The sequence below is a fragment of the Choristoneura fumiferana genome, chromosome Z, assembly GCF_025370935.1.
Source record: "Choristoneura fumiferana chromosome Z, NRCan_CFum_1, whole genome shotgun sequence".
Classification (NCBI taxonomy): domain Eukaryota; kingdom Metazoa; phylum Arthropoda; class Insecta; order Lepidoptera; family Tortricidae; genus Choristoneura; species Choristoneura fumiferana.
This window is the reverse complement of record NC_133472.1, coordinates 28168736-28196123: the sequence shown is the minus strand read 5'-3', so window position 1 is coordinate 28196123 and position 27388 is coordinate 28168736. Positions and strand designations below refer to the sequence as shown.

The following is a 27388-nucleotide window of genomic DNA, read 5'->3' as shown; positions in this document are numbered from 1 at the left end:
AAAAAATAATTATGCGCTGCCCGCGACTTCATCTGCGAAGAATTCGTTTTAAATCTCTATCCCGCGGGGACTATGCTGATTTCCCGCAAAATTAGCCTAGGTTAATTTAGTATAAAGTATCTAGTAATATTTTTTTACCTAAGCGTCGTCGGTGTCGGGGGACCGCTAAGGTTAACATGAAACTAAATATGTTGTATTTTTTAAAGTATAACGGTCCCCCGACACACAAAAAATATTACTAGATACTTTATACTAAATTAACTTAGGCTAATTTTGCGGGACATCTGCATAGTCCCCGCGGGATAGAGATAAACGAATTCTTCGCAGATGAAGTCGCGGGCAACAGCTAGGTAGCGCATAATTATTTTTTACTTTTTAATTGTCTTTTCAAGCAGCGTTTTTTTCGGGCGTTTTTATTTTTATTTTTGCTGGCGTTTTTTAAGTCGGGGGGTCTTTAAATTTTAAATTTAAGTTTTTATTTCATGTTTTTTAAACTTTGATATATATTTTTTTTAAAGTGTACTAGTGTGTTGGATATCCTGGCTGCAGCATCAGCTCATCTTGTTGCCACCATTGCATTGTATGTAGAATCAAATACTGATCAAAAGGAATTAAACACGACATATCTGCTATTATTTTTTCAAGAGTATATTGGTATGCTGAATATCCTGGCTGCAGCATCAGCTCATCGTGTTGTCACCACTGCATTGTATGTAGAATCAATTACTGATCAAAACGAATCCAAACACGACATATGTGCTATTATTTTTTATAGAGTGTACTATTGTGCTGGATATCCTGGCTGCAGCATCAGCTCATCCTGTTGCCACCATTGCATTGTTTGTAGAATCAAATACTGATCAAAACAAACCCAAACACGATATATCTGCTATAGTTTTATTAAGAGTACCTACTAGTGTTCTGGATATCCTGGCTGCAGCATCAGGCCGAGAATTCCATAATCTTGCATAGCTATATAGCATACATGGGTGTTTCAAATTTTAGGTCCCAAATATGTTTGAAAGTAAAGTAAATATCCATTATGCGTCTAAGATTCCTACCGCAGCGAACAAAAGAGCTGATGATCTTGAAACGGCTAAACCGATTTTGATAAATCATGTCTAAGATACATCGCTAGAAAACCAGCTTTCAAATGAAAAAAACCGCATTCAAATCGGTCCACCGGTTTAAGAGCTACGGTGCCACAGACAGACACACAGACACACAAACACACAGACATACAGACACACATAGCGGTCAAACTTATAACACCCCTCTTTTTCGTCGGGGGTTAAAAATGGACAACTTTTTGTGAAATAGTCTTTATGGTTCTCAAATAAACAGTAAGCCAAGTTCCCTCCATCGCTGAATATCATATTGGCAAAACATGATATTCGCAAATATCAAAATATTCGCAAAACACGATATTCACAAAACAAGATATTCGCAATAGTGGAGGGTCTATTGGGACGCTCCCATGCCTCCCATACAGAATCTTTAAAAATTTTGATATTTTTTTTCTCAAGTAATTCTAAGCATTTCTGGCGCGGGCCACAACAAAACATGCCTCTGGTGGGGGGGTTCAAAGACATCGAAAATACAAACTGAAATATAAATGCACAGAAAAACCAGAAAAATGAGACCAGCGCTGGGAGTCGAACCCAGGTCCTCGGCATTCCGTGCCGCGTGCTATATAACACTACACCACCGCTGGACAACGGTACAGATACGAATTTCTCCTATGCACCACATATCTCAGCCTGTTAGTTTCTTATTTGAGCATTTCTAAAAAAGTTTGTACATTTGATTTGCGACTCCGATTAGGATAAAAATTTGCAGGTATGTAGAGTGAACGATACTGAGTCTTAATAACATAGTCTCTCAAAATGACCCAATTGGTTTGTATGGAAATTTCCTTATTTGTTACCAAAACTCTATGGATTTGCGGTAACAAAAAAGGAACTTTCCATACAAAATAATTGGGACATTTTGGGAGACTATGTTATTTAAACTCAGTATCGTTTCACACTATCTACCTGCAAATTTTTACCCAAATCGGAGTCGCAAATCAAATGTACAAACTTTTTTAGAAATGCTCATTTAGTCACTTAAGCGACATCTTTGCTATAGCCCTCATCGAGAAACTTTCAGCACTCCATTGGAACTAACCGCTCACCCGGACAAGAGATATCGTTATTAAGCAATCAAATTAAGATTGGTTTGGATTGGGTTCAAAGACAGCTCATGTCAGTTTCTATGGGCAGAAAAACAGGGTCGGTATTTCCATGTCAAAATGATCGAGTCAAAGACACAAATTCTTTTTTAATGTTTTTTATTCTGGACTATGGAACAACCCGTAACCGACCGGACGGTCGTAATTTCGCGGTAAAGAAAACTCTTTCATTTTTTTTTCAATTAATTTATACTACTTAAAAATCTGATATTTTTTCTGTTAATTTTTATCGAATGCTTTTTTCTGCACTAGCTATGGTTTCTTACTGAAGCTTATTTTCACAGTAGAGTTTTTTCCAATTTGAATCTACACAGACACGGTGTCGACGGAGCTCCTATTTGTAGGTATTTTGGTCCTTCGGGCCGATGCAAAATCTAAACCTACCTATGTTTCTGAGTTGATTGAAATTGGGAAAAACGCGATTTTGAAAATAAGCTTCAGTAAATAACCATAGTGGGGAAAAAAGCATTTGGTAAAGAATGCGAATGGAAATTTTGTTACGAGATAATAACGATCTAAACAGCCCTATCAAGTTGTTTTGAGAATATCGTGTTCAGTGAATATCGTGTTTTGCGAATATCATGTTTCGCAAATATCGTGTTTTGTGAATATCATGTTTTGCGAATATCGTGTTTTGCGAAGCTCCTTCATTTTTTTATACACATAAATGACTTGGGCATCGCACGGCTACAAAATGACATCCACTATTTAAAATAGTCCTAATTAGACATAGCGCTAGCCCTGATGCCACGCAATTTGAGCAATACACACTCGAGTACGAGTAAATGTAAAGCGTTGCAAGCTGCCATTATCGGATGGATGGTTCACACCGGTAAAGCGGGTAAACAAACAAGTTTTATTTGGTAGTCTCGAAATTTCTGGTAATTAAAGAAAACATCGAACCGTGAATCTTTACATTTTATTTAAGTAAGTGGATTTTATAAATATAACAAATATTCGTAGATACCGACATTCCGATATTTATAAATATTACCATGTATGTATCGAAATCGAACTCTACTTTTAAAACCTAGGTACGAAATCCAAGTACACGCTCGTCGCGGTAGTAACTCTTCATTATGCCAGTATAGTTTACATTAAAAACGCAAACCGTGATGTTAAGCTGCATGTTTGGTAACTACCTATGTTATTTTAGACCATACCTACCTAAGACCATGAGTACAAGTGAACTAATTGTTCCAATTTGAATATACTGTTAGGTAAAATGCTGTTCACAACTAATTTCGGAAACCCGGAATTAGAAAATGAAGAAAAGGTTGAAAATGTTGTCGTTTTTCCTGTATTACGCTGAAAGCACAGCTTTTTTTGATTGCAAAATGTAGTTTCGCACTCCAATTAGGGTTCCAAACCATGTTTCCAAACAACATATCGCACCAATTTATGTAGCTTTACATCACGTTTTGCGTTTTTAGTAAGATTTGACTGGCCTATTATCAATAATATCTGGAAAACCACGAAATGCTACGGAAGGTTCGCTTACGTTCGACACTTGGAAAGGATCTAGCTTTATGTCCAGATCAGAACTCATATACTAGGGTCGCAGAAACTATCACCAATGTATATATTACAAGCTGACCCGGCAAACGTTGTTTAGTCATATAAATTATTTCTAGTGAATATTTTAGTAGTCAAATAAAAAATAACTAACTTATTGTAAGTGTGTAGGCATGTGGTCTATAAATGAAAGAGGAATGGAGCGCTGTGAACGACTGCTTATAAAAATAGCAAAACATCAAACATATTTTTTTTATTCATTGTGCGATCAAGGATTTAATTCATGTCATGAGCCACCACGGAACCATTTCACAGTAAACGTCATAGTGACATCGCATTATAGTTAACAAGGAAAATCGTTATGAGTTTTTTTTTAAAAGGTTCCATGGTGGCCCATGAATTAAAGTCCTTGAGTGTACTGTATTATCGACCACCAAGGGTTTATAGTACATTGTGTCTTAAGGGCGGTAAATAAGGAATTACGAACGAGAGTCTATTAGAAGCCCGAAGTCGAAGACTGAGGGCTTTAATGAGTCGATGTTCGTAATTCTATTACCGCCCGTGCGACATACAATGTTTTTCATCACATTTGCGAGTAATTTTTTATATTTCTAAAAGAAAAAATATTGTTCCAAATATTGGCGATACCTTAGGCTGCGCTCTTGGCAGCGCTGCCCTCCCCTTCCCCTCCCGCAGCATGCGCTGCAACGTGCATGTGCATGTGGTCATGCAGCAGCGCGCGCAGCAGTATCAGTACGCACACTGATTCATTTACCGACCTTGGGCTTCATGACAAGAAAATGTGTACCCGCAATGACTCATTTACCGACCACGGGTTTCATGACAAGCACATTAAGGTCGAGGGTTTTATTTGGGGGGTTGCAAGCAAGGTAGCCTGCATGTTTCGACACTGTTTACGAGCAAGTGTGATGAAAAAACTATTAAAGTTCTAATATCGCTATTAAAAAATGGGGGTTGGTGGTAGTTAGTTAGTGGTAGAAGGGTGAAAATTTAGGGTTGTATTTTTTTTAAAAGCAAATCATAAAAAAAATAGTTTTTTTTAGGTGGGCCACCCTTAATGTTTAGGGGTATGAAAAATAGCTTACGTCCTATTCCCAGACCTACCAAATATCCACAAAAAAAATCATAAAAATCGATCAAGCCGTTTCGGAGGAGTTTGGTTACAAACATTGTGACCAGAGAATTTTATATATTAGATTTATTTATGTGTTCTCATACATAATTATATACCTATACGACTATTATCTATAGTTCCTAGTAGGTAGGTATTTACCTAGTATCAAAATACCAACTAGAAACTAACTTAGAGCGCTTAATTATATAAAATTCACCAAAGCTTCTAGGTAACTAAATATAAACCATTAAAGCAAATGTAGATGAAAAAGGTAATAAATATTTTCTAAGGTAAGTGCCTAATATTTTTCTAATGCTTATGAATCTTGTGATATGGTGTGACTTTCATGAATAGTTATTTTTCTTTGATGGACTTTGCTGTATGCTGGGCTTAAATTAAACGTTCGCTTCACATTCTGGGGTTTGATTGGACAGCTTGTTTGCCATTGCCGTCAATATGTCTGTTAGGCGTGCAAACCTTTGGTTCGGAGTGGTTAAGGCCCCGCGCTCACCCCAGAGAAAATTTATATGAAACTCTATCCTAAATAGTTCTAATAATGTAGGATCCAGAGTAGGGCCAAGCGAGGACATTTCTTGCACAACCGTTCTAGCATTTCTTTTGAACATATCCACTTGATCCGGGAAATGACGAGCACATTCCAGGTGGGCCGCTGTCGCATTAAAGTCGAATGCAAGAAGGTTCATTAGACTGTTTGGAAACGTGTCATCCGGCTGCATCAAACCACCTCCTTCCCCGTCTGTAAATAATTCAAATTTTTGATTTTGCATTTAAGTACAAGCAATCATTTATGTCTGTTAATAAATTTAAATAACCTACGTGTACAAACATTACTGCGGCGTCACCGCCTGTGTAAAAGTGACAACTTTTAAATGAGTAACAAGAACTTTTATTTATAAACAACAATACGAATAAGTAAAGAATATGAACTAAAAACAAATCAGACAATAAACGGGTTCAACAGCTCATTTTTGGTAAATAAAAAATCTAAGAGTTGATTGATGTCAACTAAGTTGTAAATCTAAGAGTTGGTGCCAAAAAAGGGCGCCCAAATTGACTTTTTTCCTGGTTCTAAGATTTCGTAAGATCCGGCATTGACCAGCAAGCTTATAATATAAAATTATAACAAAAATTATTTGTGTTTCGTTAATGGTCTAAAGCTTACCAAACAAATGAAAGCACAGCACCGGTGGTAGAACATGAGGTGTTGTTGTATTAGGCGGAAGAGGGTTCGTTCCTTCGTTCATACTTTTGAAACAGGGCCGCAACTTTGCCTCAAACATAAATGCATTGTCTGTGTATACGCGTCGTAAAATGTGCCAAGCGTTTTCCAAGCACTCCACCTAAAATAATATATCATAAGTAAGTACATAATACATTAAAATACCATAAGATTATAAAAATATCCTCTAAAAGGCTGTAGCTGTTACAATAAATTGAGCCTGACCTGCGGCATGCACAGTCCGAACATAATGGCAGAAAACCCGTAAAGATTTCCTAAAGCCGTTTTAGTCTCTACCGCAAGCAAAATCCAGTCATTGATCGTATCAGCTCGTTGTCTATCGGTTTGACAAGTTAATATTGTCACTGCTATTATAAGACGAAACGTTTCAATTCTGAAAAGAAAAATGTGGTATGTCTTCTGTTAATAAAAAATGGGATAAGTACTATATAAACACGTCTGTCACTATAAAACTCCTACCCACCTTTCTATAACATCTAAACGAAGTGATCGCCCTTGAGGCAAAAAACACAACTCCAGGCCTGAAGCGGTTTTTTCCAGACCTTCGATCTGGATGGCATCGTCTAGAAGAAAATGTAAATCCACTTTTGTCAAGTGATTTGCCAAAATTCGGGGACCAGATGTTCGTAATAACAATTTTATTGTGTGCAAAGTTTCGGATTCCAATGGTTTTGATAGCCCTGCTAGTATGATCTGAGACTGGAACTGTTCAAGATTAATCCTGGAATCAACTGTATAGTCTAGATTTTCTGACTGCATCAGACGCGCCTCGGTAAGCTCATAATCAAATTGCTGTTTTATTGTTGGTGTAACCACATTGTAATCCGATTCTATTCTTGACTTGTTAGGATCGCTGTGAGCTGAACTTTGCGTTGAATCCCCGGAACCATTGCCAGAGTCGGACCCCGACACGTGGTACAGTCTTTGCAACTCCAATCGTCTATCGTCCGCTTTTGGGCCATCGTATCTAGCCGGCTTGGCAGGTGGACTAGTCGGGAGATTGGCATCCCATGTGCCAGAGATAGAATTTGATTCACATGAGAAATTTTTACAATGTTTCATAGTTTGACTCTGGATGACACCGTCTGCACTAGCACTCTTTGACTGGTTGGAATGCTGACCAATGTCGATTGGTGTTAATGAATGAGAACGCTGTTTCTTGAATGGCGCCCGTAATTGCATACCTGGTTTTGAGGCGAAGTGACTATAAAGACTAAATCCATTGCCGTAGCCTGATCCATCGCCTACGGGAGATACCATAGAGTTGGCATCATCACTGGGAATATAGTTCGTCAATGGTACTACCCGGTTGGCGGGATACTGAATTCTGGCACCTGAAGCAGCCGATATAGGCTTCCCTGAGCCCACGTAGGAAGTAATAAGATCCGCTACTGTACCATAAGCTTCATCTTCAAATTGATATTGGTATCTCTCATAGACTGTTTCTGGATGTACGACAATCTAAAAATGAATTAAAGTTGAGCATCTGTTGGCTGGACTTCGAAAAAACAATTTTTCATTTAGTACCTAAGTATGTGTGAACCTACATATCGCGGCGGAGGTAGTGCAAATCCGCTTATCTGCTAATAGGTACAATAACACGGTAAATAAATTGAGTACCAATTACTAAATTTGTCCTATACGCGTAATTATTTAATGCTAGCTAGTTATGCGGATCCGCACTAATATAACATGACATGTTGGAAGTCGGCATTATAGGTAAGAAATTATACCCTTTGAATAACGAAGTGAAGGTGCTGGCCGTTGGACCGGCAGCTCAGCACGTAGTTGTCGGGCTGTGACGAGGAGTCTCGCACCAGGAACTCCCTGTCCTGCTGCAACAAGTTTTCCGCCGCCGTGCGGCTCAGCGCGCCGTGGTACCATCCGTGAGATATTATCTGATCGGAGGGTAAGGAAAACTGCCACTCAAGCAACCCGGATGTTGTCATCGAATTCGTATCCTGCAAAGTAGGTACCTACTTATTCAAAAAATCACTTCCATTATTAATATAATGTAAAAAAATATCAAAAAATACAATCATTGGAACATGGAACCTCCTCCTTTTTTGAAGTCGGTTAAAAAAGTAAAACCGACTCCAAAAAAATAACAAAAAATGGAACCGACTACAAAACCCTAGCTCGAAGTCGGTGCCTTAGCACGAGCCAGCAGGAGTGGAACAATAGTCGTCTACCTCACCTACATACTATGAGTTTCGATCCCTCCTGCTGGGTCTTGCTGATTTTCAAGGGTTTTGTATTTTTTCATTACTATTCTTTGTTTTTTTTTTTGTAGTCGGTTTTACTTTTTTTTTAAATCTTATTTCTCACTTTTAAGTGATTTGTCTGTAGCCAAAGAACATCTCACAACGACTCCATTAAGCCCAAACACGACTTAGTTACGTTGTTTTATAACAGAGTTCCGTTGCCTACCTTCTGGCTTTAGCATCAGATCAGTTCGAAAGAATCATTAACTTAAAGCTTCTTCTTAGTCGCTTATCTAGGTAGGTATATTAATCATGATCGTTTATAGACAAGCGAGAATTATTTTGCTTTGACGAGTTCCCTTGGTCATCTACTGTCTTCTTCATCAGGGCTAGGTCCCCAAATGATTCTTTCTAGGCTCATCTTAATGCTAAAAATGCCAAAATCGCCATAGATGTGCCTATAAAATTTGAGGTTTGCCTTGGTTTCCATAGGATCCCATCATCAGATCTTGACTTGGTGACAATGGGACCACCTCAGAAGAATACTCTTTCGAATAAAAAAAGAATTACCAATAGGCCATCCGGTTGTCTTATATTATACAGCGTGTATTTTTGATACTACCTCAAACTTTAAGGGTAGTTAGTCAAGGCCCTAATTATCACATTTTATTATGTTTTAGTAGAAAACTTATTATTTTCCTTATAAAATTAATTAGCACCCAATGTATCACTACGTGATACTAGGTACTGTGGTTTTGTTCAAAACGTCGCACTTGTTGACGTGACAGCGGACACAGAACGCCTCTCTCTCGTATCAAATTATTGTACGCATTACATTGCTGTTCGAAAATATTTCAAAAATTAATTACGCTCTGGTAGTTAATTCTAAATTAAAATTTGTTTGGATATCGGTTCACAACACTTAAATCTTCGTCTAGTTGCAGTTTGAGGTAGTATCAAAAATACACGCTGTACATTAAGGTCGTGTATACATATTTTTGTCACTTTGGCCGTGTCGATATCTTTGCACTTGACGTACCACACGTTATTTCATTTTGCAATAGCTAATTACAAAATATGTTGTGGTTGTGTTTCATTGATATGGACGATATGGACCTCTGCAAAGTAACGTCCAAATAAATCAATCACCTTTTAAACAGTCTATATTTAAATAACTTAATTAAATAGTCATTTGTCTCCGGTCCGGACTCCCCACACCATGGAACCATATCATAATAAATTGCATGTTACTTGGAGCCAAATTAGTTACCTATTTCAGGTTTTTTTTGTAAATTGTGTGTACCGTAGGTACAACAACTTGAGCTATGAAAGCACTCCTGAATTCACGCACTGTAGGTAGGTACTTGGTATTCAAAACCGCACTGTCAACAAAAACTGTTTATGTTCTTATTATTTTAGTGAGTCACTTAACTTACCATGATTTAATTGTACAATATCTACTCGAATTAGAATAAATTCACATTACTGAATGGTATACTATAAAATAACAGGAAAATGTAAGAGCAATGTTGATGTCGGCGCGGGGCGCCGTTAGGGGTGGGTTGGATCAATAGAAGGGTCCCGCCCGCCCGCTTTTTTTCGATGTAGGTTGGCCACAGTAAGTAAGTCGGAATGCGCCAACTTCGTGTTCCACATTAGCGCATGCGATTTTCTGAGTTAGTCAGTTGTACAGAAAAAAATCGTATACTCAAAATCTTGTGACCTTACTCGTATGTGATATACCTACCTCCTGAACTTCTTGTACGGTAGAACAAATTGAATCATGACCATGGCCCAGGGTGAAACCGTGGTGGAACCTTTTAATAATCAACATCACTATGATTTCCTTGACAAAAGTATGAGATGTCAACATGACATGTCCTTGGTAGCACAAAGGTTCCGCCCTGGGTCATGATGCAATTTGCTCCACTGTACGTACAGTCACCCAGCATTAATATCTGCCACAGCGGAGCGTGCAAAAATATCTGGCACGTCCTTCCGGCCCTACAAATAGTCGTATCAGATATTTATGCACGCTTGTTGTGTCAGATATTTTTGCTGGTGACTGTACTATATAAGTATGGATATAGGTACCTACAGCCACCAGCATCGATATATACGACACAACAAAGCGTACAATGGCCTGCATAAGTGGATGGACACCTTACGTTCTATAATCGTTTGAACACGAGAGTTGGCGATTTTGTTAAGTGTTCACAAGAAATGAACTAGATGGCGCTGTTAAACAGTTATTATGATATGATCGATATTTTATCCCGTAACAGTAATGTGTTGATAGCTTAGTTGATCGGCTGCTCAGATAAACTCGTTAATGATCATGAGTTCGTATCCTACATATCAGAATTGTTTTTTTTGTTCTTATTTTTATATTTTGTAAGTTTCTATTTTAATTTTGTAGATAACTGATATGGAAATTAAAAAAAATACTCTGAAAAAAGGATAACGTAACAGAAATAATACACGTTTTGAAGTTTAAACATATTTTTTTTATTCCTAAAACAATATTTCTATTCATTAAATATTGACGCAGTTGTTAATGTTATACTATATATTAATTAAATAACTGAAAACCAGAAAGTAGTTTGTTCAGAATACAGAGTAGAATCGATTACACTATGTTTTAAATCATGTTGTGTTTGAGTTTTTAAATCCTTTTTTTATTGTGCCCAGTGTAAATATTACGAATGCATACACCAATTAAATGTTTTAGGGATGTTTCATACCCCTTAGATAATTTAATACCTACTGGCCGTTTTGCGTCAGTTTGGCTTTCTTCTAAATGTGGCATTAAAAATTACAACTGTAAAGTTAGAAATGAAGTAGAATTACTTACTGATTACGTAAAACATACAATTATTTTAGGAAATAATGAAGGTATTCGAAAATAAATGCAAACAACTAACTTAAAATAAAATGAAAAAATATTTTCTGGGTGTCGTGTGAGGTTTTCAGTTATTTCATTAGCACCTGACCAAAAGTTGTATTTTAACATTTTATTGAGGTATTAGCTTAAGTATTCATTTCCGATTCTAGAAAGAGGATTGAAGCTGAGCCACAATAAAAAAATAGTATTTGAAAGTATTATACTTACCTGAGACCGGGTTATCAAAGCGTTATAAATTATAATAATTGAAGTTTTCCAGTTTTAAACATTTACTTATCAAAAATTGATGGCGTAGATCCACTGTAGTGTGTAATGTGTTACTGACAGTCATAATAAGATTACAGTCATATATTGAACTTTCACACTTATCTCACATAATTAAACAAAACTATCAAGGTATAATTAAATGTTTTGTTCATAATAATAAAATAATTACTTTTCATAACAAAGTGATACCTACAGGATCATAAATAAAGATAAATATTTTGGTTTATATAATACAGTGTGCTAGAAAATCAGATGCGGATATTTTGAGGATCGATTATTTGCATCGTCGTTAATGAGGGCTATCGCGTATGAATTCACCACTAGAGGCGCTAGTGTAGCGTGAGGTCTCCGAAAAGTCAAATCTCATAGTTTTTGGGTGAGCTACGCGGGTTTATTTATAATTCGAATAATTTTGTGAATATTTTGCAATATCTGAAATTAATTATGGCAAATATGCGTTCCGGGGCAATGAATGTCTGTGTTTTGAGACAGTTTTGTCTTTCGGAAACCTTTGTCCTCCCTTTTTTCCGAACAAAACGGGGACTATGAAACACTGTGGCATGCTCGATATTTTTATGGTACGGTTTTAAGTTGTATTAAATATGATTTTAATCTAAACTTTGCTTTCACGCCCGTAATAACAGACTTTGAAAGCCATACTTAAAAACCTCACGCAACAGTGCGCCATCTAGTGAGACAAAAAACGATAGCCCTCATTGGTTTCAATTACTTAAATTAAATTTAAAAAATACAGTTAATGTTAATGCGAGTATGATTATTTTTGGACGGAATGGTATTTTTGTATGAAGCAAAAAAAATATATTACCACACAATACTTAAGTAATTTATGTGTCAATTATGATTCTTAGGTTATTAATTACATGCCCTGAAAATATCTGCACCTTATATGTTTTATTATAACATAATTGTTTCAGTATATAACCCGGTCTACACGTAACTATCAATTTTATTTTAATAACTGGTGTAACCACCATGATTGTCGATAACTGATTGCAAAAAGAATCGCATCGATGCAACTAGATTTTCACACATATTAGAGCTGCGAATACAGTCCCTTATTTTTACACAGTGGGCTTCTAACGTAACAGAGTTCGCTTATTTTGTTTATCCCAACGTTGGACATGGTTATAACACCCCATAAATTTTAAATGGGATTTAAATCCGGTGATCTGGCAGGCCAAGGAACGACTTTAATATTATTTTTGTGTTGATCAAACCAGTCTTGCACAATACGCGACCGGTGTATTGGGCAGTTATCTTGCACGAACGTTATGCACGGCACTTGTTCTTCTGGATAGACAATTCTAACAGTGGGCAACATCATAGTGGTCTACCCGATCTTTGACGATGCAGCAAAGATCCTTCGTCATGATATCGTCGTACCCATAATATCTGTTAATATCCCCTTTTATTAAATAACCCACAAAAAAAACAGAACAAAATAAATGTTTAGTATGGCTTAGATAGTGCAAATAAATGTAATCGTTAAAAAAAAAAAGATGATTATATTATAACATAACGTGCGAAGATAAGTATCATGAAATAGTTAATAAATTACCTATATAATAAACATAAAATAATATAACGTAGATATAATTTTAATGAAGAAGTTGGTAGGATGAACGTAAACAAAAAAAACTCACATTAACTCCAATTTCTCTAGAAAATTCCGACATATTTTTTCCTTCTTCATATAAATTAATAATTTCACTTGTTTTAACCATTTCAATATTGCGATGAGAACTCATTTTAAAGAATAGTTACGATAATAAGCAGATTCAAATTGAAAGAGACCATCAAACGATGTTGCAAGCAGCTGAACAAGTAGCAAAATCTTTGTAATAAAAACAGCCTAGTAGTTTGAAGATCTTCAGTCTACCCTCTTTAACTTATATTTATTAACTGTATTTTTGAACTTATTATTAACTGTATTTTTGAAGTGGATGGGAAGAGGCCTCGTGGTCGCAGCCCAATGTGTTGGTCTGACTAGATTCGCACCGCTCTTGACTCTACCTACACTACCTACAGTTCATAACGCCCTCCACACCGCCAGAGAGAAATAGATGGAAAAAGTTCGTGCGAGAGAAAGTGATTCAGAAGGGTGGTCACGACCCTCATTCCTGAGGAATGCGACACAAGGAGGAGGAGATAGCTCATTGATACTGAGTAGGTATCAACAACTATCTACCTTTGTAAGTACACGAACTTGTAAACTAGTGGTCATGTTTTAGTCAACAATTACTGCAGTTACATATAAGGAAACAATTCTTTGTTGACTTATCAACTTTAAAACATCCTCTAGGTTGATGTTGGCCCGTTGATCATTTCGACCCGAGGTAGCGATGGCTTTGTACAAAAGTAGCGCAAACAATCGCTACATTGTGCGCCTTTTATTGATATTCAGTTTCACAGACACGGTTTCATGCTACGAAAAAAGTGAGTATTAATATTAATGTATAAGATCAAACACTTGCAAGATTTAGATATAAAACTGGCCAATCGTTAGGTACTCGTTACCCGCACAAGAAGGGTTCCATACCAGCGAATTAAAACAGGTCTCTTGTATGAGGATCCTATTTATTTTAGCATTATTTTATTTTTACTCACACATTGTGTAAAAATCAAAGTGCACCTGTTACGGATCAAAAGAGACAGCCTAGTCACAGACGGACCGATGGACAGACACAGAGAAAAAAGGCTTTATTAATAGATTTCCGTTGGGTATAATTAAATTCGCCACTGATTACCTATCACGACTCGATAAAATTAAGTAGGTAGGTATCATCGAATGTAAGATCTTCAAGGTTCCCTGGTTTGATAATTCCAGCCTCCCCAGGCAGGATCTTCTCATTTACTTCTGGAATGTGATCATAATATGGAGATCGGAAGTATTATTACTGTTACACGTCGTAGTTTTGTCTCTACTCAAAAATATGACCGCAATGCTTGTTATCATTTTTTTTTTAGTTAGTCTAATGCATGTAAAATATTCCTACATAAATGTTTGTACGATATCTAGGCGGTAAATAAACTGAGATTTTTTTCATTTTAGCACTTCGTAAGATTGTACGAAATCAATCTAAAATGGTGCAGACACCATTTGACGACATGGGCGGTACACTGACTTGGTCAAATGTTTCGCATCCTTTGCGGATTCACGAGGCCCATATGTTCCCATTCCATGCGCAAGTGAAAACTATGTTCAGCAGCAGGCAGAGGCCCAAGTCAGCCATCATCGCGTCAATGGAAACAGGCCGAGGAAAATCTTACTCTCGGACTAGGATAGCACACACTGAAAAGTTACTACCCATTGAACTTAGATTGACCAGGAACACATACCAAAATATCTCCATGGCTTCACCAATCAAGAATGAACCTTTTTTCTCCGACAAAAATCTGTACAATGTTAGCCCGCCTGTAGCTGCCATTGTTGAAAATTTTCGTAAAATACCTTCATCTAACTTTTTTCCGCCTGTCGACGAAAATGTAATGCAAAATCCAGTACCAAGGCCCGTCACTAAAGAAAAGACCATTATTATTCCAGACTACAGGGAACATACCAAAAGATATGACACTTTACAAGTAAGAGGGCTCATTAGACCAAATGTAACCAAAAATACAAAACCAGAAGATGCTGAAGTAAAGTACAGCACAGAGTCAACAGAAATTGATGATGGCGATAAAGCCGACTATTTAATTGAAGAGCCCTCTGGGTCACAGCCGCGTAGCTTTGTATATAGCAGGAATATATCAGCAAATCAATTAAAATGTACGGTCGTCAAAACAATGAATGCAGACATCGATGCACAGATGAAGTTTTCAGAGTTTGATATAGAGGTAAGTAAAGAAAGAGGTTTTGTGTTTCAACGTTGTGGGTTGCGGCACCGGAATATGACGAAAGTGTTATTGGTTTAGCGGTAAAACCACAGTATATATATATATATAAAGCTAAAGCATATATATACTGTGGTAAAACTATGGGTAAAATTTATCGATCGATTGCCACCACACACATTAGGTATACGGATGCAACATTATCTGACACTTTCTTCGAGCTCGAATGCAATTTGCATGATTCAGGCTGAACTGCAAGCGAATATTATTCTGCCCTATTGTAGTTTCAAATTTGAAGATTAGCTTGAGTTTATAATAATTATAAGGGCACAACTTTTCCCATTGTTATTCATTTGTCACACCAAAGTGAAGATTTATATTAATAGGTACTTTGTAATTTTACACAGCCGCCATGGACAACGAAAAAGCATTATTGGAGCAATATTTTTAATAGCCGCTACGAATCTTTAATGAGGAACCCAAAGTGGCCACCACTAAAGGTTAGTATTAAAAGTCTTACATATTCCTGGGTACTTTATATGCATTTGTATATTTGTGTTAGGCCGAGATATGGCACGAACATGATCTAGTAATAGTTATAACTATCTTAACTACAAAACTAATCTAATGAAATAGTTAGATAAATAATGAGTGCGTCCCACGAGATATAATAACGTTCACGGCATTGTGACTGTAAGGGACTGTTTTAACTATAAAGGGATCACTTTGTGGATTTTAGTTTCCGAGTTATATGCATTTTTAAAAATTAGTCGGATGTTGAAAGAAAAAAACAATAAATGATGCGTTTAGTACAATTTTTCTCAACGGGAAATTCAAGTAGGTAGGATGAATGGTAGGAACATCGATTCAGGGGCCAGCACTCATATGATAGCCAGCGAAGAACTCATTATGAACAAGTCGCATAATCCATCGACGAAAGAAATTATAGTCGCGAATCAAGTGCGCGTACCAGTGTTGTGTGCAGGAGACGCACAGATTACAACCGTGGTGAATGAAAATTCAGAATTTGAGATTACTGTAAGAAATGTTTTGTGTATTCCTAACTAAACAACCAACTTGTTGTCGGTTAGCCAGCTGATTGAAAATGGAAATAAAGTAAGTTTCCAGAAAGGAAGTTGCTACCTATATCAGAAATCGGCAGAACCAGTTAAATGGAGTACCTATACAGATTAAACATCAAGTCAGCAAGTGTGTTAGCAGCATCTGCTACGACTTCGGGTATGGATTGTCATAGGAGGCTAGGCCATATCAACAGTAAAGATCTGAATGTAATGAAATATGGAGCTGTTGAGGGGCTGAGTTACAGTGGCACAGCAGATATCAGCAAATTTAACTGCAAAGTATGTTGGGAAGGTAAACAAACCAAATTGCCCTTTTCACATAACAATAATAGAAGTAAAAAACTCTTAGAAGTGGTACATACTGATGTATGCGGACCTATGGAAGAAAAGTCACTTGGCTTATCCAGATACTTCTTGCTATTTGTGGACGATTACAGCAGAATGACATTTGTGTATTTTTTTAAGAACAAAATTGAAGTATTCACATGTTTTCAGGAGTTTAAGCAGATGGTGGAGAAGCAGACTGGAGCCTGTATCAAAGTGCTCAGATCAGACAACGGCACAGAATTTTGTTCAAATCAAATGGCTAGCTATCTCAAGAAATCTGGTATTGTACATCAGCGCACCATAGTTTACACCCCAGAGCAGAACGGATTATGTGAACGGTCAAACCGCACAGTGGTTGAAAAAGCTCGATGCTTACTATTTGATGCAGCATTATCAAAACGTTTTTGGGCAGAAGCACTGCATACTGCAGTTTATCTGAAAAACCAGTCCTTGCATTCATGTTTGGAACATAAAACTCCTTATTACTCCTTACTCTGGACAGGCAGAAAGCCAGATGTCAGTCACATTCGGATGTTTCAGTAACAAACAAGATCATAACAAGCAGAGATGTAACCATCATAGAGCCCAAACTAGACACAGACATGGTACAAGCTGTTATCGAAGAAAAGCCGGACATGTTATCAGATACTGAGGAAGAGTGTGAGAGCACAGACAGTGCAGATTCAGATCAATCACAGTCTACAGTGGTACCCAATGATAGTTCATATGTGGTAGATGGCAGAAGCCATACTAGTTCTTCAGATGAGACCAGCTAGCTTACCTCCAGCTGCACCTAGTGAACCCAGGTATGAGAGACGTGAAAGAAAGAAACCTGACAGGTACCTATGGCTATAGCAAAATATATGTGTTGCACCTGATGTCAATTTGTATGGAGACAATACAACATATAAGGAAGTTATGACTGGGCCAGAATCCAGGGAGTGGAAGAAAGCTATGGATGAAGAACTAGAATCATTCAAAGCCAGACAAACCAGAAAATGGAACAGTCGTTCAATGCAAGTGGGTTTTCAGAAAGAAGGTGGACAGTAACAATAAAGTCAGGTATCGAGCAAGACTAATAGCAAAAGGTTTTACGCAAAAAGAAGGTATAGACTACACAGAACAGAGACGAAACTGGGCAGAAGCGACTTGGATAGGTTAGGTTCAGAAGGTAGGTTTTTTTTTAACAGAGCGGAAAAAATTAATGGCTTGCTTGATTGTTTGCTTGCATCAAAGTTTTTAATGAATTTTTAAATTTAATGAAGTTTTAAATCTTAGGTGTTATGAATTGCTTTGATCATTATATCAATTGATATTATATATAAACAACGTTTTACCTCACAAAATTTGATATTTTGAAATTATACTTTTCGTTTATTATATCCAGTGAACGTTGTACCTATTAAACGAGTTTATATAAAGTGAGAGTATGTATTATGAATATTATGTAATAATTTCTTATATCTCGTATTACTTACCCATAAACGATATAAGGCGAGATCGAGCAAGTGGAATCGATGTCGGCCTTTTTCTCCGACTTCGAAGAAGGTGGGTTATTGAAGTTTTTTTATTGTATTTATAACCATAATATCACTATTTTGGTAATACAGTAATATATTATTACATCGTACTCGTATTGTAGTTATACCTAGTAGGTACCTTATTACCTAGTTACCTACCTACCTGGACGATCGAGCTCGCGTTTTCCCGTAGGTAAGGCCAAGCTAGATCGATGGCCATCCCCGAAACCCTCACATGGCCAATTTAATGGAATCGAAATCGTCAGAGTCGACCCCGAAATAAATAAATTATACCTACTCGTTCAATCTCACTAAATTCGATTTACCCTGAAAAAAATATTTGATATTTCCCTACAAAATAGTTATGAAGCATTTTTATATCCATACTAATATTATAAATGCAAAGTGTGTGTGTTTGTACGAAACGGAGCGACGGATGGACGTGATTTTTGGCATAGAGATAGTTTATGGGCCAGAGAGTGACATAGGCTACCTTTTATCCCGGAATAATACCTACACAGTTCCCGAGGGAACAGCGCGCGATAACCGAATTCTACGCGGGCGAAGCCAGCCGCGGATAAAAGCTAGTAACTAAATATAATAACTAATAACTATGTGGTAGGTAGAGTCAAGGGCATAAATATCTGTATAGCCATAGCATCAAATATATATATATATACTATCTTTTGCCCGCGGCTCCGCCCGCGTGGTATTCGGTGATCGCGCGCTGTTCCCTCGGGAACTGTGCATTTTTTCGGGATAAAAAGTAGCCTATGTCATTCTCGGGCCCATAAACTATGTCTATGCCAAAAATCACGTCTATCCGTAGCTCCATTACGGCGTGAAAGACCGACAAACGTATGTAGGCTGATTTTTGAATTCCAAAATTTGCACCATCTGTCTAAAACATAACACAAACTGTATGTATTTATATTTCCATGTAATCCTCCAAAAAATCAATCAAAAAACGAAAAAAGGATCGCAGAAAGTAAATGTATGTTACCCCAAATTTATCGCGAGCGAAGCCGCGGGCAAAAGCTAGTATCATATAAACGCATTGTCATTGAAATTTAACAATAATGTAAAAATCTTTTGTGTGTGCCATCAACTTTTGAGAAGTTCCCTTCTACGGAGACAATCCTGGCCAGGATGAGCAGGATGTCACTGCTAAATTATTTTATTGTTACCATATTTAGTACATCAGTTTGCCAAATCTCCAGTCCCTAATTTTATAAGTTTAGCTTGTGCGTTTTCTGATCCAGTTGGTATATAAAATCCTCTTTATTCGTTTTATCCCGTGGGATTTTTTAAAAATCATTAAAACAGTTTTTACCTGTTAGGATTATCTACCTTCATGCCGAATTTGAAGTCTCTAATATTGATAATTACGGAGTTAGGGCCACTTTGAAGCGAAAATAGAAATCCCATTTATTCCCTATTCCGTGGGAATTTGGATAAATCCTGAAAAACATTTGTAGCTGTAAGTATTACCTACTCGCATGGCAAATTTGAAGTCTCTAATAATTATAGTTACGGAGTTAGGGCCACTTTGAAGCGAAAATAGAAATCCCATTTATTCCCTATTCCGTGGGAATTTGGATAAATCCTGAAAAACATTTGAAGTCTCTAATAATTATAGTTACGGAAATAGGGTCATTAATTGGAAGTGAAAATATAAATTCCATTTATTCACTATCCAGTGGGAATTTCGGAAAATCCTGAAAATGTTTTTTAGCTGTTAGTATTACCTACATGCATGCCAAATTTGAAGTTTCTAATAATTATAATTACTGAAATAGGGCCATTTTGAAGTCAAAATATAAATCCCATTTATTCCCTATCCCGTGAGAATTTCGAAAAATCCTTTCTTAGTGCGCGTCTACACCTATTAAGAAACATATATTCCAAATTTCAAGTTTCTAGGCCCAGCGATTTGGGCTGTGCGTTGATCTATAAGTCAGTTTGTCAGTGTACAGATATTTCTGACTTGGTAACGTACATACTTACTTATATTTATGCGGTATGCCCTTGCCTGTACCCTGTACGTCGGGATATAGCTAAATCACTGCTTCAAACATTGTACCGCTACATTATGATAACATTGATAACTATCTACCCACTTATGATTATGAATCAAAGTAGGTAGGTAACTTCCTACTACAAATACGAGTAAATAGTTGTTAGTGTAGGTATGTGTTGTGGAGAAAGCATTAACATATCTTTTTTGTGTAATCTAAAGGTTATTCTCGTACCTCGGACACACGTAGATACAATATGGAAAAAGACATTTGAAGAATATAACAACAATTCTGCAAACAAAATATTGACTAACATCGTGAAAAAATTGCAATTTTATTCCAATCTGACATTTACATGGCACGAAGTTTCTCATTTAAGTAAATGGTGGAAAAATACTTCGCAAAAAAGTCGTGTGGTAAGTATACCATTTGTCGAGTTTGATCTGGTAATTATATAATTATGATTAGGTAATTATGTTGCATGCCTACCTTAGGTACCTTATGTTATTAGGTAGAAGTGCAACCAAAAAACGAAGGTTATGTACGGTCTATTCGGCTTTAATTCATCAAATTCATGAGCCACCATGGAACCTTTTCGAAGGAAAACTCATTACGATTTTCTTGTTAATTAAGGCGATGTCACTATGACGTTTACTGTGAAAGGGTTCCATGGTGACTCATGAATAAAAGTCCTTGACCGTACCTTTTCATGTTGCAAGTTCCAACATAAAATCAGTTCATGGACTACCTAACGCGCTTGCTCATTGCCTGTTTGCGCTGTTTTTAAAAATGTACTTTCTTGAGTTTCTTATCGGACCCTTCTTAATTCTGTATTTGACAAAATTTAAAAAACTGGCCAAGAGCGTGTCGGACACGCCCAGGATAGGGTTCCGTAACCATTACGGAAAAATCAATTAATATTTTTCGAAGGATTTCGTATTGTGTACGCGAGTACAGAATCTTCCAAGTTTAGTATATTTTATACCTTAGGCTGCTATTTACTCTTAAACTACCTACTAATAATTCTCCAGCAATCTTAACCGCTATAATGTTCCTTGAAAATTTGATATATTTAAGTACTACCATATGATTTTAGAGGGGGGACCCTCGATTTTAATGAAAATTTGCACTTTTTAAGTTGAATATTTCGCAAACAGATTACTGGATAGAAAAATCGTCTTATCAACCCCCCAATGATTTAATAGACCCAATAATATATCCAACGATACCCCCCACTATAGGGTCATTCGAGGAAAAAAAATACCCCCACTTTACGTCTATGGGAGGTACTCCAAAAAGTTTTTTTTTACCACTTTGTCGGCGTGACTGAAATGTATATTCATGAATGACAAATTACAGTATTCTAGTAGGTAAGTACCTACTAACGGTCTCTGAGCTTAGCCGCGGACGGACAGACGGACAGATATGGCGAAACTGTAAGGGTTCCTAGTTGACTACGGAACCTAAAACCTAAAAAGTGCATGATTCAAACCTCGTCGTTAAAATACAAAAAGATAGCCTTGAATCATGTTCACTGTGGCGAACACCAAACGGATGATTGACTTTTCGACAATATATGTATGTGCTTGTCGCTTGTTATAACGGCTATAATAGGTATAGCCGATATTCAAAAAAGACATTTTGCGTTCGACTTAATAATGCGAGCATCTTCATGGCCACATATGTTTGAGGCTGCTCCAATATATCTGATAGCAAATATTCCATTATGTAAGTAGCTGGTCTATAATTGGCTTACGCTACGCGCATGCGAAGGCTTTAATTAAATGTTTTATTTCAGACTTTACGCCGATTGGTAAGAACCGGAAAGCTTGAAATAACCACAGGCTGCTGGGTAGAGTCCGATGAAGCAACAACTCACATATTTGGACTAGTACATCTATTAATGGAAGGTAAAAGTATTACATAGATAATATTGGTTGTAATTAGAGGTACATTTTTGTCTATCTCTCTATGTCAATAACCAACTTAAAATGGTCCCACACTGCATACCCCTAGAAAATTGTACGCATACTATTTTATTCTGTGACGAAGCCCTCATCGTGAGAGTACGACTCGCACTTGGCTGTTTGTTTGTTTTTGTTCTCTGTGTGTCGATACTTTGACAAGTGTTTTATTTTTCAGGACACCAATGGTTGTTGAGTAACTTAAATTATTCACCCAAAGTGGGTTGGCTAACTAACACCGTCACCCACAGTCCTACAATGCCTTACCTACTCTCTTTACTGGGAATAACAAAAATGGTCTTCACGAATGTTCATTATTCGTGGGAAAAATACCTTGCGGAGTACCAGATAAGCGAGTTCATTTGGCTTCAAAACTGGATGAGTAAAGATAGTTCTTCAAATCTAAACGAAGTTCTACATAGGATTGGCAAAGATCGCTACCCAAAAAATTCAGTGATCTCCCACTATTTACAATTTAACTCTGACGGCTTTAAAGCATGTGGACCGAATACAAATTTATGTGCAACAGAATTTAACTTTGCTAAGCTGAACAAGAACATGGACATCAATTCTTACAATGTCAAAGATAAATCTGAATTACTTCTGGAGCAATATTCTAAAACTGGAACTATTTCACCACACAACGTAATCATTGCACCTATCGGCGGACCACATCGCTTTGAATCTCAACCTGAATTCGATTTTCAGTACAACAACTATTTGAAAATTACCGACTTTGTCAACATTAATCGAGACATTTACAAAGCTACTATCGACTTCGGTACGCCATCAGATTTTTTCAAAACTACTCTTCAAAGGCATGTACTTTATCCAAGCATAAAAGGGGATTTTCTCAATTTTGCCGACATTGAAAAAGGCAGCCCAGCGTACTGGGTAGGATTTTTTACATCTAGACCGCAATTAAAAATTTTGCTAAGACGTCTTCAATCAACATTAAGATCAACAGAGATCATTTTTTCATTCGCAGCGAGCCGAAACTTATTCAATGGCTTTCAAATGTCAGATATATTCGACCTTTTAATTAAAAGTAGAGAAACAGTGGCCCGATTATTAGACCGCAATGTAATAGGCGGTACTTTAACAGCTGTCGCTCTAAGATATGTTCATGAAAAGATTATAATGACGGCTAAAGATTGTTGGTACATACAGGAGATTACAATAAGTTTATTGGGTACAAAGAGAAGAAGTAGAAAACCTTACTTACAGAAGTATGTCTACCGAGATGGGGAATTTATATCTGTATTTAGAACAGTGAATCCAGGAGATCACATATTCGTATTTAATTCTTTGAGTCATGAAAGACCTGAAATAGTAGAATTATTTTCAAGGACTCCACACATTAGAATCCTAGACCACAACAGAAAAGATGTCACAATTCAGATAAATCCAGTTTGGAAATACAATTCTGATAACTTTATTGTGGTGTCTCGCACATTTTTCAAAATAGTTTTTGCTATTGTCGTTCCGCCTTTAACTTTAGAACTATACAAAATTAAAGAAACTCAAGTTGTCTCGCAAAATGTTGCAACTTTATATTGTGTATCATGCGTCGTCGAAGATGTGACGAATAACAGGACGGTATTTCCTTTTTCCATTCAACCCATTGAAACTGGAGACATTCAACTGGAAAGCTACAAACATCGCCTCGTGTTTGACCAACATACTGGATTTTTGAAAGGAGTCGTTGAAAAAGACACTAATATAGAAAAGTTGATTGTGCTTGATTATGGGGCATTCCGAAGTTCAGATAAAAATTCTGGAATGTTTTTGTTCAACACAAATGTGTCAAAGCCGCTTGATGATATTTTAATGCCTTATAGAGCTGGTAAGAAAACAAAGCTTATTATCATTGTTTCGGGTCGAATAACAACAGAGTTGACATCTATTTACGGACGGCTTTTACAACATTCAGTCAAAATATTTAACTTGCTTAATAGCCCTTTGTCGGATGCTATTTATATTGAAACTAAAGAGGATTATGAAGTCTCTCCAAAAAACCGAGACTTAGAGTTATTTCTAACCATACAAACTGATATTGCAAATGGCAATCCTCCAGAGATCTACACCGATAACAATGGATTTCAATACACTCCCCGAGTTTTAAATATAAGCAGACGTATTGAATCGAACTTGTATCCGATGACGACAATGACTTACATACAAGACCGCAGGAGTCGGTTAACTTTGATTACGGACCACGCGCAGGGCGTGACTGCCTTGCAGGAGGGACAGATTATCGTGATGCTGGACCGGCGGGTGCTCTTCGACGACGGCCGCGGCGCCGACGAGGGGCTCGCCGACAACGCCGCCACTTATCACAGGCACTACATACTACTAGAAAATTTTATTGAACCGTATGGTGGTGCCGATCACACATCCACGCCTGGTCATTTGCAGCTACCTAGTTTTCGGGCGACCTTTCTATCTAATTCCTTGAATTATCTCTTAGATATTTTTACAGTTTTTAGGAATCAGACAGAACATTGCCATTATGCTTATCTCCCTTTAATAAAAACACCATTACCATGCGATGTATCTCTCCTTACCTACAGGCTTGCAATGGAAGGCGGAAATCTCAATCATTATTCACCAGATGTGGCGTTAATGGTTTTACACAGACAAAGCTATTCTTGCAATGTTAATTACGAATCGCTAATTAACTGCGATTTGGACACCGACTTTTTAATGGATAGCGTACTTCGAAATGCAAAATCTATATATCGGACTAATTTGGCTGGTACCGACAAGGGAGCGCCCATGGGTAAAGTAAATCTAGCCAATTTTCCGCCCATGGAATTGTTGACTTTACGAATAAATTTTAACTAGGAAGATGATTGCGTGAATAATGAACACTAAGTGGAGTGATTACAAATTTAATTAAATACCTAATAGTTAAAAAATTGATGGAGTAATAAAATTAAGGATGGTATCGTAAGGACAACCAACAAGCTTATATTGTGCTCTTTAGGTACTTCTGAATGCCAGGTAGGTATCTGAGTTCGGAACTAGTGCTAATTAAATGATAATAGATAATAATATGTTATGTAGTGGTGATGACAGCGTTGTCTGTGTGGTATAGATATTTATGTATAATATACACAAAACTTGTTTCATGTGGAAGAGGTTTGATTGTGGGAAGGGAAGGCACAGAGTGTATGCAGGTGGCAGAGTAACTTTGGTTCTAAGTAGTTCATCTATGTACATACAATAAATAAGCAGCAAGAGTTAGGTTTTTAAAATAAACAATCGAGAAGCTCAAAATAATCTGCACACCTTCTTAAGGCAGCGTTTCCACCAGAGATGTGCGAGGATACGTTGAGTGGAATGTGTTTTTCATAATCATGAACCAATAGAAACGCTTCATTTACCTATCTTCGCTCAGCCTAGCGCAGCTATAGAAAACAGCTCAGAGGAGCGACGCGGATAGGAGAATACCTTGGCAGTTAAGTCCGTGTGTAAATCATTTTGTGATCTGCATACAGGTTACAACTTATCTACTTAGATATTATAAAACGAAACAAATAAGTACTTAAATCCTAAAATTGGAAGTGTATCAAAATTCACTTGTAAGATTCAAAACAAAACAAGTTATGTAAAAGCTTGTACAAAATTAGCGATATTAATAAAGTTGTAAGGAAATAATTTGAAAATGGGACTTGATTGAACCTTTATTAGAATACAATAAGTAGGTACTTTCCCGCTCTGAAATCCTAACTAATCAAAGATTTGAATACCTACTAACAAGTATTACAATCTTTGACCAGCGCCACCTAGCGCACAAAATCGGACATCATGTGCGGTATGACGACTAAAATGGCCACACTATTTACCCCTTTCCTCGCTTTTTTCCCACTCGTCAAGTGCGTGGGTGTAGCATATTCTTCAAAAAGTGGCCATATCTAATTATTACTTACGTAATTTAACGAGCCATTCATCTGTCCAGATCGACAATAGGGTACAATTTACCCATAAATTTGTTGATTAAATAAATTGTACTTATTATTATGTAAAATTTGGTTTTATTTGAGATAGGAAATATACTCAGCGGCAAAAAATTTGACCCACTCTACATACGAAATTACCTATTTCTGCATACGTTTGAGGGCCAGATTTTTTACCGCTCAGTATATTTTGTGAAACACTGATTGAACCGTGATTTAATAACCCCCACATAGGAAGGTAGATATTACGTACATGCATAATACAATACAATACAATTACTCTTTATTGTACACCAGAAACAGTAAGCGATACAGAAAACAAGTACACGGAGAAAATTACAAGGTAAGCCATAGGCGACCTTAGCACTTAAGAGCGATCTCTTCCAGGCAACCTTTTTACAGAAAGAAGAAAGGACTAGTTAACAGCATTAGGTGGTGCATTAACAGTAGATCAGAAAATTAAAATGCAACAAAAACACATCTACACATACACATTATCGTACATATTTTACACGTCTAAAATAAATATAGGCAATGGGATAAACAGCCACATAAAAATAATGAATAAATAAATTAACTAGGATAAAGTTAATTATCACACGATGACAGATAGTGCTCCTTAAGCATAGATTTAAAGTGACAGAGATTTTGCCCATCGTAAGTCATGGTAAGGAATTCCACAGCCGAATAACCTGGACAGTATAAGAAAAGACATAGAATAGAATTTGGAGTTAAAAAGAGGCACGGTAAGGAGAAAGTTCTGAGAGCATCGAATAGAAGTTACGTACTTAGCTAAATCGCTTTGAGGTTGCGAGGAGTTGCAGGGTTAAAAATAATGCCGTAAAGAAGGTGGAGAATGTGAGAGTTACGGCGAAGGCGGATTGGGAGCCACTTGAGCTGTGATCGAAAGTTAGAGACATGATCGAACTTACGTAGACCAAATATAAACCTAATGCATAGATTTTGAATTCGCTCAAGTTTATTAAGCTGCTCTTCGAAGAGATCGGGATAACAAATGTCAGCATAGTCGAATATAGGTTGCAGTAAAGTTTGAGTAAGCGCAACCTTGGCTTGGTAGCAAAGGGTAGGAAATTCTGAAGCCTTCTTAGAGATCCCACCGCAGCAAACACCTTCCTGCTC

General features: G+C 37.0%; 2 protein-coding genes across 9 annotated transcripts; one reads left to right on the top strand and one right to left on the bottom strand.

The window, feature by feature from the left end:
- Positions 1-4952: 4952 nt before the first annotated feature.
- Positions 4953-11543, bottom strand: LOC141433306 (SH2 domain-containing protein 3C). Of its 5 annotated transcripts, none has more exons than XM_074095296.1 (6): positions 11461-11543; positions 7878-8105; positions 6608-7605; positions 6349-6517; positions 6067-6244; positions 4953-5640 (listed from the first exon to the last, which is right to left on the bottom strand). In XM_074095296.1, exons 2-6 carry the CDS (start codon positions 8091-8093, stop codon positions 5279-5281), a joined length of 1923 nt encoding a protein of 640 aa, XP_073951397.1. In that variant the 5' UTR covers positions 8094-8105; positions 11461-11543; the 3' UTR covers positions 4953-5278. The 5 variants fall into 5 exon arrangements, with proteins under 5 accessions (XP_073951397.1, XP_073951421.1, XP_073951387.1 ...); XM_074095320.1 differs by lacking the exon at positions 11461-11543 and adding an exon at positions 10096-10110; XM_074095286.1 differs by lacking the exon at positions 11461-11543 and adding an exon at positions 9785-9969.
- A 1862-nt stretch (positions 11544-13405) lies between these two features.
- LOC141433280 (alpha-mannosidase 2-like) lies at positions 13406-26287 on the top strand. 4 transcript variants are annotated; one of them, XM_074095260.1, is made up of 7 exons: positions 13617-13733; positions 13844-13977; positions 14594-15378; positions 15783-15875; positions 20544-20738; positions 22121-22232; positions 22465-26287. In XM_074095260.1, the coding sequence occupies exons 2-7, from the start codon at positions 13884-13886 to the stop codon at positions 25131-25133; spliced, it is 3948 nt and encodes a 1315-aa protein (XP_073951361.1). In that variant the 5' UTR covers positions 13617-13733; positions 13844-13883; the 3' UTR covers positions 25134-26287. The 4 variants fall into 4 exon arrangements, with proteins under 4 accessions (XP_073951355.1, XP_073951377.1, XP_073951361.1 ...); XM_074095268.1 differs by having other exon boundaries at positions 13620-13707; XM_074095254.1 differs by lacking the exon at positions 13844-13977 and having other exon boundaries at positions 13406-13707.
- The last annotated feature ends 1101 nt before the right edge of the window (positions 26288-27388 follow it).